Here is a 14,006-nt window from a genome sequence, read left to right as displayed (position 1 = left end):
ATCCGGTAGTTATTTTTTTTAATGGGGTCACGAGTGCAAGCGGTCTAGGCAAGATGCACTTCACGCAACAGCGTCAACTAGACTCACCTAGAAATACGAATCAAGGCTGAAAAGACCATCCTTCCTGCAAATGGGAAATCCCATAAGGCGTGGGCACAGATTAGGCCCTACCGCTAGTCCCGGTTGATAGGCCGTCATTGTAAATAAGAAATTTTTGTTCTTAAACTGCACTTGCATAAGTTAAGAATGAAAGGTTCAATTTAAAAAAAAATATTACAACATACCGTTCAGAGAGTGATTGGCGGGTCACTTAGAAAGTATCCTTAGTTCTTTCAAAGAAGAGCACCATTTTATTTAGTCATTCAATACCAATCCAAAATTGAATCAGAAACACAGTGCTAGAACATTTGTTAATGTTGTAAAATGACTTTTTGTAGCTGCGAAACGGCGATTTTAATTGATACTCTACAATTGAGAGCGTACGAGGGCCCATTAATCAGCAAACATCCACTCCTGTGTCTCCATTGGCAGTATGTGTTAGCTATCCAAGCTTTAGCATTTTAAAAGGGCTAATTGGAATAATCTAGAAAAACCCTTTTGCAATTATGTAGCACACGCTGGTTGAAAAAAAACGGGGGGTTGTTTGATTTAAAAAAGCAAATTAAACGGGCCGCCTTACTAGACTAGACATTGAGATATCCTGGAGCATCAGCATATTAGTGGGTTCGAATGTACAAGCTCAAAAAGCCAGAAAATCTTTATGAAAGCTATCATTCCAGTCTATTCTTGTCTCTGAGGAAGAAATTGAAAGGCTTTCCCTGCGAGATACATTGCCAGAAACTTGGAACATCTGTACGAAATGCTGTGTACTACTCCTTCACGCAGAACAGCGCAAACTGGCTCTAAACCGGAATAGAAAAAGTTGCGGTGTTTTGATTTTTTAATAAGTGGTTTGACCAATTTAGTTGGGCCATCGTTGCTCACGTTGCAATTACAGAAAGTAAATAGTGATAGTGACATAACAAAAACAATTTGAAGTAATTAGCAAGATAATTCCAATATATTGTATTGCCTTAAATAAGGTATCCGAGATTCATCCTCTGAAGAAGTCAATGTAGAAAATAGAGCGTGATTTAATACTTGTCCTCCGTTTTTTAATATTTTTATTTTTCTCCCCCAATGTCGTTCCTCTTATTAATATTTCACTTCTAAACGTTCACGCTTTCATGCTTCAATAGACCAGTAAAATCACTGCTTGTAAACCATTCACTCTCAGGCGGACTCTCATATTCATCCATTTTTCCTCTCTCTTTCGCGTTGCTCACTAACTCCCTCTCTCTGACTCCCTACCAACTCACCTCTCTCTGAATCCCCAGACACCTCACCTCTCTCTCGACTCCCAGACCAAACTCCCTCTTCTCTGCTCGCCAGACAACTCCCGTCTCTCTGACCCTCCCCGGAACAAACTCCCTCTCTCTCGGACTCCCCAGACCAAGCTCCATCTCTGTTGATCCCCAGAGCAACTCCCTCTCTACTCTGACTTCCACCAGACCAACTCCCTCTCTCTGACTCCCAACGACGAAACACTCGTCTCCTCTGCTCCCAGAGCAACTTCCTCTCTACTGACATCCACAGACGCAACTCCCTCTCTCGTGACGTCCCCAGCACCAACTCGCCTCTCTCTGACTCCCCAGACCAACTCCCTCTCTCTGAACCCCCGACCCAACTACACCCTCTCTCTGACTCCCCAGACCCAACTCCCTCACTCTCTGACTCCCCAGGGAACAACTCCCTCTCTCTGATCCCCAGAGCAACTCCCTCTCATCTGACTCCCCAGACGCCAACTCCCTCTCATCTGACTCCCAGACCAAACTCCCTCTCTGACTCCCAGAGCAACTCCCTCCTCTGGACGCTCCAACCAATGCCCTCTATCCGAAACTCCCTTCTCTCTGACTCCCCAGACCAACTCCCCTCTGACTCCCCATGCCACCCTACCCCAGACAACTCACTCTCCTCTGACTTCCCCAGACCAAACCACCTCTCTCTGACTCCCACAGGACCAACTCCCTCTCTCTGACTCCCCAGATCCAACTCCCTCTCTCTGACTCCCCAGACCAACTCCCTCTCTCTGACTCCCAGCCACATCCTCCTCTCTGTACCTTCCCCAGACCAACTCCTCTCTCTGAGTCCCCAGACAACATCCTCTCTCTTGACTCCCGGCAGACCAACTCCCCCTCTCATCCCAGCAATGATCTCTACTCCCAACAACTCCCTCTCTCTGACTCCCAGACAACTCCCTCTACTCCAGACCCCTCTCTTGACTCCCAGACCAACTCCCTCTCTTCGACTCCCCAGACCAACTCCACTCTCTGGTACTCCCAGACCAAACTCCCTCTCTCTGACTCCCAGACCAAGACTTCCCATCTCTCTGACTCCCCAGACCAGACTCCCTCTCTCTGACTCCCCAGACTCACTCCCTTCTCTGACTCCCCAGACCAACTCCCTCTCTCTCGACTCCCCAGACCCAACTCCCTCTCTATCTCCCCAGACCAACTCCCGCTTCTTCTGACTCCCCAGACCAACTCCCTCTCTCTGACTCCCCAGACCAACTCCCTCTCTCTGACTCCCCAGACCAACTCCCTCTCTCACTTTTTCTTTATTTGCGTTCAACCTGTGTCACCCTCTCTCTCATCTCTCCCTCGTGCATTTCCACTCCCGCTCTCCCGCTCTCCCGCTCTCCCGCTCTCGTCCTCTCTTTTCCCTTTCTGCGTCCCTTTCTATGGCCAGTCGTGTGTACTAGTCATACCGATTCTGTCCATTTATAGTGTTCTCTCAGTAATACCCATCAGTCAGTCAGTGTCCCATGTGTCCCTGGGGACTGTTCACTTCCTCCTACTCATTACGGCGTTAACGTAGAGGCCCATCCATTTATGAGGTAAATACAGTACGTAATATATATCCTGTCTCTCTAAGTGTGGCAGTAATGTAGTGGAGGACTCATTCATCCTGTAGGCACGCTATGTTAACCCTTTGTTGCCTGGTCCTGCAGTATTAGAGTGGTGCTGGGATGTCCAGTTAGTCTGCCAGTCAGATAGCCAAGCCTCTCTCCCTCCCTCTCTCTCGCCGTTTCTCTCTCTATCTCTCTCACTCTCCCCCAATATATCTCTCTGTATTAGGCTACTAATATGCCTACATTTCTCCCACTCTCCAGCCTTCTCTCCCTCCCTTGCTGTTCTCTTCCCTTAAGCCTCATCCACTAGAAGTGCTTGTGTGATGGACTCTTACTAAACGGATGCAGATTGTATTCAGGCTATTTTCAACCAGTGCGTGCACTTTAGCCAGCTAGACACTTTTTTAATGACTCTCCTTACTCCCACCACTTCGGAGAAACAGAAGGCCTCCTACCCAAATAAGACGGGTCCTAGCCCCCCATCTCTCGGCCCTCTCCTCTCCTAGCGTTATTACTGTAGCCTACCGTGCAGTGAGTCTGAAACTCACTATCCCTGTCCTCTTCTCTCTTTTCATTTTCCTTTTTGTTTCATTTCATGGAATTCATAACCTATGTCCCCCTTTCAGAATCTCTTTTACTAGGACTAGTCACCTCTTCTCTTTTTATCCTTCTTTCACTCCCATACCTCCTCCTCCTCCCTCTATCCTCAGCTCCTTGTCCTCCTGTCTCAGTGTGATGTCACAGATAAACCTGTTTAAACTACAGCCACCCCTAATTAACTCCAGCTGGCTGTCACTTCACTTCCCCTTTACACTAATCTCCCGTCAATGTGGCCTGTTTGAACCAATCACCACGCTTTGCCCAGGTGCCCTGACCAATCACGGTGTTCGTAATTTAACCGTTGAACACTAAAAAGCAGTTTAGTAGTCTGGGGGGAAAAGTATCTTCTGTTATCTCCAGTGAGGTGAGGGGGAAGATGGCGAGTTGAAGGTGTTTCTCTTTGAAGTGCATTTGAGCAGAGCACAATGGAGGGGTTTGAGCCGAGCACAATGGAGGGGTTTGAGCAGAGCACAGCGGAGGGGTTTGAGCAGAGCACAATGGAGGGGTTTGAGCAGAGCACAGCGGAGGGGTTTGAGCAGAGCACAATGGAGGGGTTTGAGCAGAGCACAATGGAGGGGTTTGAGCAGAACACAATGGGGGGTTTGAGCAGAGCACAGATGGAGGGGTTTGAGAAAACAAATGGAAGGGGTTTGGCAGAACACAATGGAGGGGTTTGAGCAGAACACAGTGAGGAGGCGGGTTTGAGCAAGAACCAATGGAGGGTTTGAGCAGAACAGGAGGGGTTTGAGCAGAGCACAATGGAGGGGTTTGCAGCAGAACACATGGAGGGGTTTGAGCAGAGCACATCGGAGGGTTTGAGCAGAAACCAATGGAGGGGTTGAGCAGAACACAATGGAGGGGTTTTTGAGCAGAGCCACAATGGAGGGGGTTTGAGCAGAACACAATGGAGGGGTTTGAGCAGAGCACAATGGAGGGTTTGAGCAGAGCACAATGAGGGGTTTGAAGCAGAGCACATGGAGGGGTTTGAGCAGAACACAATGGAGGGTTTGAGCAAGCAGCAGCGGAGGGGTTTGAGCAGAGCACACGGAGGGGTTTGAGCAGAGCACAGCGGAGGGGTTTGAGCAGAGACACAATGGAGGGTTTGAGCAGCAAGCACAGCGGAGGGGTTTGAGCAAGAGCCATGAATGGAGGGTTTGAGCAGAGCACAGCGGAGGGGTTTGAGCAGAGCACAATGCAGGGGGTTTGAGCAGAGCAACAATGGAGGGGTTTGAGCAGAGCAATAGCGGATGGGGTTGGTGAGCAGAGCACATTGCAGCGGAGGGGTTTGAGCAGAGCACAGCGGAAGGGGTTTGAGCAGAACACAATGGAGGGGTGTTTGAGCAGAGCACAATGGAGGGGTTAGAGCAGAGCACAATGGAGGGGTTTGGAGCAGAACACAATGGAGGGGTTTGAGCAGAGCACAGCGGAGGGTTTGAGCAGAGCATAATGGAGGTGTTTGAGCCAGAGCACAGCGGGGTTGAGCAGTAGATCATGGAGGGGTTTGAGCAGAGCACAGTGGAGGGGTTTGAGAGCAGAGCACAATGGAGGGTTTGAGCAGAACACAATGGAGGGGTTTTGAGCAGAACACAATGGAGGGGTTTGAGCAAGCGCACATGGACGGGGTTTTGAGCAGAGCATAATGGAGGGGTTTTGAGCAAGAGCACAGCGGAGGGTTTGAGCAGAGCATAATGGAGGGGTTTGAGCAGAGCAACAGCGGAGGGGTTCTTGAGCAGAGCACAATGGAGGGGTTTGAGCAGAGCACAGCGGAGGGGTTTGAGCAGAGCACAATGGAGGGGTTTGAGCAGAACACAATGGAGGGGTTTGAGCAGAGCACAATGGAGGGGTTTGAGCAGAGCACAAGGGAGGGGTTTGAGCAGAGCACAATGGAGGGGTTTGAGCAGAACACAATGGAGGGGTTTGAGCAGAGCACAATGGAGGGGTTTGAGCAGAGCACAATGGAGGGGTTTGAGCAGAACACAATGGAGGGGTTTGAGCAGAACACAGCGGAGGGGTTTGATTCTCTCCTGAGCGCAATTACCAAGGCCTGGTGGGGAGCACTGTATCAGAGAGACACAAAGTATTGAGCCTGTGTCCACCCATGGTGCTTCACCACAGCTCTCTAGAAAGGCCAGAGCCAGGAGTTTCAAGTGATGTGTGATTATTGTTGCCTTGGCATCCTGTCCTCATATTATTTGGAGCTGTCGCTCCCTCTCTCTTTCCCTCTCGCCTACTCCATCGATCTCCAGTGGACATGATGAATGATTTCAGTTGCCCGCTTGACTACATGGTGAGAGGAAAGCTGATAATGACTACTTTACCATCGCCATCACGCCTCCCCCCTTTCACTCCTACAGCTGTGTCTCTCTCTGTGTGTTTGTGTGTGTGTGTGGTGCACGCGCCTGCATCACAGCTCTTGTGTAACATAGCTCTGAGATTTATGATTGCCTTCAAGCAGAACATCGACATATAGACAACTGTTACAGTGAGTGTTTGTTGTGTATGTTAATGAGAGAGAGAGAGAGAGATAGTTTCTCTGCATCTGTGTGGGTAGGCTGATAGTTTTTATTTTGGCTCACTTGAATAGAACTTAGCTAATTTTGGGTGTCATTAGTAATATGAATGTTTTGTGGGATGGTCTGAGTCTTTGCCTTCTGGTGCCCAGTGTCCCAGATGGTTGATTCGTCGTCATGGCAAATAAACTGATATGTAATGTTGATTCATTGGCACAGTTTCCCCTTCAGTAGGCAGGCCCAGGCCCCGGAGTCTCTGTGGGCGTAAGCATGCTGAGTTTCGTGTTTCGCTGCCTTAGGAGACGGAAATGTACATTTTATATCCTGTAATATACACGGTTTGTTCTTTCTTTAACTCATTATTAGAATACAAAGAATATGTCTTTATTATTCATAGCCTACGGAGCATACAATATTATTTTTGCTGACATCGTGCCCGGCCAATCCCTCGGGACACCACACCCACACACACGAGGGCCCCTAGGGACCGGAGTTGTTCCTGACCACATGCCCTGATGAGGAAAACATGAGTTCATGTGGTCAGGAAAAACTCCTGGCCCCTACTCAAACATGTCAGTGATAGTACTTGGATCCTAAATCAGGTGTCATAAGCAGATAACTGCTAGGAGAAGGTGGTCGTTGGGCCTGAGGATCAAAGAGCAGGTGAATGACCAGCGAGCAGTTTACTCTCAAGGGCCCAGCACTTGGAGGTTTGTACTGTAGAAATGAGCTTGATGACTTATAGCAGTGGACATGATGGCGCTTGATTGAGGTCAATTGTGGTGGCTACCGCTACATTCTCCTTATGTTCGAGGAAACATAGGACACAATTCTGGTGTTAGTCCAATGTTTAAAGTGATGGCAAACATTATCTTCTACCGTAATTCAYCGATTGGATTAATACATTACAATTGAACATTTGTCCTGTGTTTTGTTGTGAAGGATAACATCCTTATCTAACATTTGGTCTTGCTCTGATGTAGGCGGATATAGACTATCTTACTCCTTGTTTATTTGATGTAGTCCCGATGTTGTCTGGCTGAAGTGCTGGTTATCATTGTTACTGTCACAAAACACTTCTTACAATGTTATTCTGTCTGAGCCCCAGTGTTTATCAGATTTTCCCGAGCAATAGCAAGGTGTAGATAGCTGCTCTGCTGAATGGGCACGTCAGTTTTGTGTATGTATGGCAAAAATATAGATGTCTTTCTCCCCACCCCCCTTGATCTTGTCACTTGAGTTGATGGTCCGTGTGTGGTATACACCAGTTTGCCAAGCGACTGTGAAGTGTAAGAAAATGGAGTGTGCGTCAGCGACGCAGACCTGTGACTGACTAGCTAGCCACTGTATTGCTCTGTGCTCTCTCCCAGAAAGATTGAGTCACGGGAGCAGCGTATTTGTCTGTAGTATAAACTGCAGCTCCAGCAAAAGGGCCTTTTACTCTGGTCATTTAATGTGAGGAGCACTAAAAGGTAAAGTCCCCTGCATGTTTAAACATATCTGAGTGGAGAAGAACCAAAGGCCTATTAGCTGTCCTCGATTAAAGGCCCAGTGCAATCCAAAACGGGATCTGCCTGTGTTTTATGTATATATTTCCACACTATGAAGTTGGAATAATACTATGAAATAGTGAAAATGATGATAATGCATTTTTAGTGTAAGAGCTGTTTGAAAAGGCCTGCTGAAATTTCTGCCTGTCTTGGAGGAATGGGAGTTTTGGCCTGCCTGGTGACATAACCAGGTGGTAAATTTGTTAATAGACCAATAAAAAAGAGCATTCCAAACCTCTCTACCAATAACAGCTAGTTTTCAGATGTCCCCTCCCCACTCAGACCATACACTCCTAGCTAAATTCTTGCTTGAGTAATTGCTCTTTGCTAAGAGACTATTGTTGTTTCTTTTTGACCATTTTAATTGAAAACAATTACAGTAAGGTACTTAATTGTTACCTAGAAATTATTTGATATTGAGATAAAAAACGCTGCATTGGACCTTTAATAATCAAACTTGTTAGCAGATAAGAAATAACAGCAGGAGACAAACACAGACATTGACATTTACGAGGCCTCTCTATCTCGTCTCACCAAACACAAACAACATAGGCAAGAAGAAAGGCGTGTTATGTAACCTGTGATATGTCTCTCTCCCCTGCCATGGCCTCTTCCCTCTCTCTATCCTCCTTTTTCTCAGTCACTCCCCCTCCATCCCTTATCTAAATCTCTCTTTTTCTCTTCCTCTCTCCAGGTATGTGGTCGTTCTCCGTGTCCGAGCTGGCTGTTCCGGGGGCGGAGGTGGGCCGTATCTCGGCAACAGATGCTGACCTGGGCGACAATGCCAAGCTGGAATATACCATCCTGGAGGGAGAGACGGGGAACACCTTCAACATCAGCGGAACGAACCAAGAGGCTGTGATCACACTGAACAAGGTGAGAGGGAAGATAGATGTGGGAGTAAGCGAGGGAACGTGTTTGGTGTTACCCCGAGAGAGAGGGTTGGAGGGAATGAGGGAGGGCGGAACAGGGTGGAATAATGGAGAAGGAGGAGAGAGAGGAAACAGGTGAGCCTGCTATGCTGGATATCTAGTGTTTTCTCTGTGAGCCAGACGGCCATATCTGTGTGTGTGTGCTTGTTGAATCAGCTCACATTTGCCTTGATGCTGTCTGATTCTGGATGATTCCCCCCAGAGCTGACTGTCACTCTGGGTTATCTACTAATGAAGACGTGTGGTTGGGGATGAGAGCTGACACTGTGTTTGTTGCGTGGAACATGTGTGTGTATGTGTGTCTGTCTCCCGCGTTCTTACTCACCTGTGACTGGGCCTCTCTCACGTGTGATGTTGATGTTGACTGACATCAATAGCAGCAACACCAAAGACCTCTAGTCTGTCTCAGAGACACGCCGGAAATATGCTATTTGAAGCTAAATTAGCCTTTCAAAGAGGCGCATACACGGTGTGTGAGTGTTAAAAATATACCCTGCTCTTTAATATAGCCTGTCACTTAGATCTGAGATATGAGAGACTCTGAGGCGCCTCTGATGGTCATCCAGTGTGTGTGTGTGTGTGTGTGAGTGCCTGCGGATGTGTGTGTCACTGTGACAGCCCCCCCAGGGTTTGTGAGATGTGTTAAAAAGCCTTGGCCGGAGGTAGGGTTGTAAAGGATTTCCAGGCCTGGGATGTGTTACTTTGATAAGAGAGAGAGGGGAGGGAGGGGGGAAGAGACAGTAAGAGGGGGAGAGGGAAGGGGAAACAGAGAGGTGAGGGAAAGGGGTGAGGGCACTGAGGTATACAAGGACTGGATACTGCGTCCAAGGTGTCCGACCATTGTTTTCAACGTAATCTACTCACGTTTGCACACGCCGATTCATGGACCGTCTATATCCGGGTTGCATCTGGTTTACATGACCCAACATCACATGCGCACTAGCACTCAGTGCGCACAGGGAGCAGCGTGAGCAGCGACGACGTCGTCACATCATCCAAAAAACATGGCAGACATTGGATGAATGTAAAATGTTAAAATCTTCGGTGATAGACAAAAATCGGCCTCAGCGACAATTATTTGAATTATTCAATGGATGTTTTGTGGACTAAGGTCATGACTAAAGTCTTATTTGGAATTTTCAAATCTGACTTCTCTATGTGGCTGTCAAAGGAAATAGTATTTCTGGTCCGGGCGTCAGTTAAACTGTAGTACCGAAGCAAGACTGTAGGTGCAGTCGAAACCGTGCTTCAAGACCAGAACCCTGGCCCCTTGGGTGGGTGGGGGGGGCGGGGTGGATGGATGGAAGCAGGGAGGAAAAAGAGAGTGAAATTAGCGAGACAGCCATAGCAAAAACAGATGGAAGAGATAGTGAGAGAAAAGAGAGAGACACAAATGAAGCGGAAAAACACACCCAAAGGAAGACAGGCAGGCTGAAAAATAGAGGTTTGTTTGAGAGAAAAAAAGACAGAGTAAGAGAGAGAGAGAGCAATAACATAGAGAGAATGTCTAAGCAGCATCCGGCAGAGGGAGATAGAAGTGATCAATTCACTGTGTGCTCAGTCACTGGAGAAATGAGAGGGACAACGACTTGTAAACAAATACACACCTCCTCTCACATCCCTCTCCAATCACCTCCCCTCTCCTCTCACATCCCTCTCCTATCTCCCCTCGGATTCCGTCTCCATTGCACTGAGGACACCAAACAAAACCAATATGGAACGTTGTCTCCCTCCTTCCCCAAAAAGATATTCTGGAAAGAAATAGAAGAGATGGACATTTTTACGTCCGTCTTCTCTAGGGCTTTTCCATATTGGCTCAGTGAACACACGGTTGTCGTCGTGACAGAGGGAGGATAAGAATGATAGGTGGGCGCTAGGTAGGTGGGTGTAGCTGAGAAGAAGACTTGAGAAGGTTACAAGGGATTTTGCCTTTCAGAGAATTCACACGCAACTAATGGAAAACATAGAAGATACATAGAAGATACCACACTAATAGAAAAATAAACAAAGCCTAAAAATGGCGCTAAGCTCCCGCCACGATTTGCACAACAAAAAAACGCAGTGTGTTTGGGTATATGGTGTATGTGATAAGTGTGTGTGTGTGTGTTGAGGTTTGTGTGTACTGAATCACTCACTGTCGATGGCCAGTTTGTCTGTAGGGAAGAAAAAGAAGAAAAAAAAGGAGGGGTTTTGTGGAAAAAGATGATCTTTTTGCCCTTGAGGAAAATATTTCCGACTTGAACAATCTCTGCTACCACTGAGTCTGCCCTGACCTCGATGTGGGAAGAATCTTTCTATCATTGATCTTAGACTTACAGCCACACACACAGCCGCACAGGGACACACACACAGGCACACTGGAATACATACACAGGCGAACACACATACACAGGCACACGTGCGCCCGGGCACAAACACACAAAAATTGTTGACCTTGGCTTGCAGCTAGCTATCCCTGTTAACAATCAGTGGGATGAGAAAAAGGTGGTGTGAAGGAAGGTGTGAAGGAATACAGTCATTTGTATAAAAAGGGGGAAAAATGGTGGCGCCTTCCTAAAAGAATGAGGTTCAGCACTGTGTGATTGTACAGATGACCGGGGGGAGGGGGGGGGGGGGGTGTGTGTATCTGTCAGAGACAGACAGCGACAGGCCCATGGGCAGTGGTAGAGAGTGAGAGGTGGGGTGAGGTGAGGGTGGTGGAGGTTAGCCAGGGACGTGCAAGGGAAGCTGGGTCGTTAACACTCCTGCAGTCAGTCTGGGTAAAGACTGGAGACTGCCTGTCTCTTTATCACTGCTTATTCACAGTCAGTCTCCCAGGGCCACAGCAAACTCTATCTCCCCTCTCTCTCCATATCTCTCTCTCTCCTCTCTCTCTGTCTCTCTCTCCCTATCCTCTCTCTTTTCTGTTTCCCTTTCTCTCACTCTCTCTCTCTGTCTCTCCCTCCCTCTGTCATCCCCTCACTCATCCTCCTCTCCTTTCTCTCTCTCCTCTCTCTCTCCTCTCTCTCTCTCTCTCTCTCTCTCTCTCTCTCTCTCTCTCTCTCTCTCTCTCTCTCTCTCTCTCTCTCGCGCTCTCTCTCTCTCTCTCTCCTCCTCTCGCTCTCTCTCTCTCTCTCTGTCTCTCCCTCCCTCTGTCATCCCCTCACTCATCCTCCTCTTCTCCTTTTCTCTTTTCTCAGGGGCCATTTTGTTGGATACTAGCAGTTTTTGTCTCAGTCTGACTCATTGTTGTGATTCTCCCTCTTAACTGCCTGGGCATAGGTCACTCTAATTCAACCTCTAAACGGTGTCCGGGGATTTGAAAATAGACAACTATTCATTTATAGGCTTATATGAGCACACCAGTTGTTTTTTTWAAATGGGGTTTTCTGAGGGCAGTGGATTGAGATGAGATCTAGTCCCTGTGCACACAGGCCTAAACGCAGAGAAAGGGAAGGTTCGAAGCCAATAGAATGTGTTTGGAATTGGGAAATACATTTTGGTATCCAATCTCTCAAGTCTTAAATGACACCACTGCCACTCTCATACCGTTGTGTTTGGTACAAACTGCAGGTCTACCGGGTAAACATCTCAATCCCATTGATGTTAAATATATATATATATACCTGAACCATCAAGTGAACTAAGGTTTACAATAAGACTTCTTCTCTGTAAATAAGCAAGGAGTTCCTTGTTAATGCTCTGCAAAGCTGCCACCCAGTGGTGGATATAACAGCTGTAATCAGAGACAGTTAATTGACATGGTGTCCTCTACTCACATGTGGTAATGTAGGGGTGGTAAGAACTTCAAAGCGACCTTTAGAGCCGCTACCCCCTAGGCACTTTTAGGAATGTGTAACCTACCCGGTCAGAGGTCAAGKTGGAGCTATTACCATGTTGCGTATACCTACAGTATCTAATCCTTTCACAACTACATGAAGTCAATAGCTTGGGACTATAAGGTTCTATCTGCAAAAAGATGATTCAGAGATAAGTGGCTTTCAAGTTCCAAACCCTCATTGGTTTGAATTGTGTCAGACATTTTTAGATTGTATTCTTTTGAACTGAACAACATGAATCAGGGTATTTAGAGTATATACAGTGCCTWGAGAAAAGTATTCACACCACTTAACGTTTTCCACATTTTTTGTGTTTCAGCCTGAATTTAAAATGGATTTAACACAATACCCCATCATGTCAAAGTGGAATTATGTTTTTTGAAATGTTTACAAATCAATTAAAAATGAGAAGCTGAAATGTCTTGAGTCAATAAGTATTCAACCCCTTTGTTATGGCGAGCCTAAATAAGTTCAGGAGTAAACATTTGCTTAACAAGTCACATAATAAGTTGCATGGACTCTGTGTTCAATAATAGTGTTTAACATGATTTTTGAATGACTTCCTCATCTCTGTACCCCACACAAACAATTATCTGTAAGGTCCCTCAGTCAAGCAGTGAATTTAAAACACATATTCAACCACAAATACCAGGGAGGTTTTCAATGCCTTGCAAAGAAAGGCACCTATTGGTAGATGGTTAAAAATAACAAAAAGCAGACTTTGAACATCCCTTTGAGCATGGTGAAGTTGTTAATTAAACNAGTCAATAAGTATTCAACCCCTTTGTTATGGCGAGCCTAAATAAGTTCAGGAGTAAACATTTGCTTAACAAGTCACATAATAAGTTGCATGGACTCACTCTGTGCAATAATAGTGTTTAACATGATTTTTGAATGACTTCCTCATCTCTGTACCCCACACAAACAATTATCTGTAAGGTCCCTCAGTCAAGCAGTGAATTTAAAACACATATTCAACCACAAATACCAGGGAGGTTTTCAATGCCTTGCAAAGAAAGGCACCTATTGGTAGATGGTTAAAAATAACAAAAAGCAGACTTTGAACATCCCTTTGAGCATGGTGAAGTTGTTAATTAAACTTTGAATTTGAACTGATCAATACACCCAGTCACTACAAAGATTTCACCACGAGAATGAGGGTGGATCAAGAACATTGTAGTTACACAACAATACTAATCTAATTGACAGAGTGAAAAGAAAGAAGTATGTACAGAATTTAAACATTCCAAAACATACATTTTGATTCCAACAATGCACTAAAGTAATCCTGGAGGAAAACCTGTTTCAGTCTGCTTTCCGCCAGACACTGGGAGATGAATTCACCTTTCAGCAGGACAATAATCTGAAACACAAAGCCAAATCTACACTGGAGTTGCTTACCAAGAAGACAGTGACCGAGTTACAGTTTTGACTTAAAACTACCAGAAAATCTATGGCAAGACCAGAAAATGGTTGTCTAGCAATGATCAACAACCAATTTGACAGATGTTGAAGAATTTTTGGAAGAATAATGGGAAAATGTTGCACAATCCAGGTGTGAAAGCTCTCAGAAACATACCCAGAAAAACTCACAGCTGTAATCGCTGCCAAAGGTGTCTCTACAAAGTATTGACTCAAGGGTGTGA

General features: G+C 46.3%; 1 protein-coding gene across 2 annotated transcripts in view; it reads left to right on the top strand.

The window, feature by feature from the left end:
• LOC111979283 (uncharacterized) overlaps positions 1-14,006 on the top strand; it is a 136,508-nt gene that overhangs the window by 94,537 nt on the left and 27,965 nt on the right. For both annotated transcript variants that reach the window (XM_024009714.3, XM_024009713.3), the window contains exon 6: positions 8,305-8,486. In XM_024009714.3, the coding sequence (XP_023865482.1) occupies positions 8,305-8,486 (182 nt within the window). The remainder of the gene's footprint in view (positions 1-8,304; positions 8,487-14,006) is intronic.

The sequence above is a fragment of the Salvelinus sp. IW2-2015 genome, linkage group LG19 (genome assembly GCF_002910315.2).
Source record: "Salvelinus sp. IW2-2015 linkage group LG19, ASM291031v2, whole genome shotgun sequence".
Classification (NCBI taxonomy): domain Eukaryota; kingdom Metazoa; phylum Chordata; class Actinopteri; order Salmoniformes; family Salmonidae; genus Salvelinus; species Salvelinus sp. IW2-2015.
The sequence above is the reverse complement of the archived record's forward strand: the minus strand, read 5'-3'. Positions and strand labels throughout refer to the sequence as shown.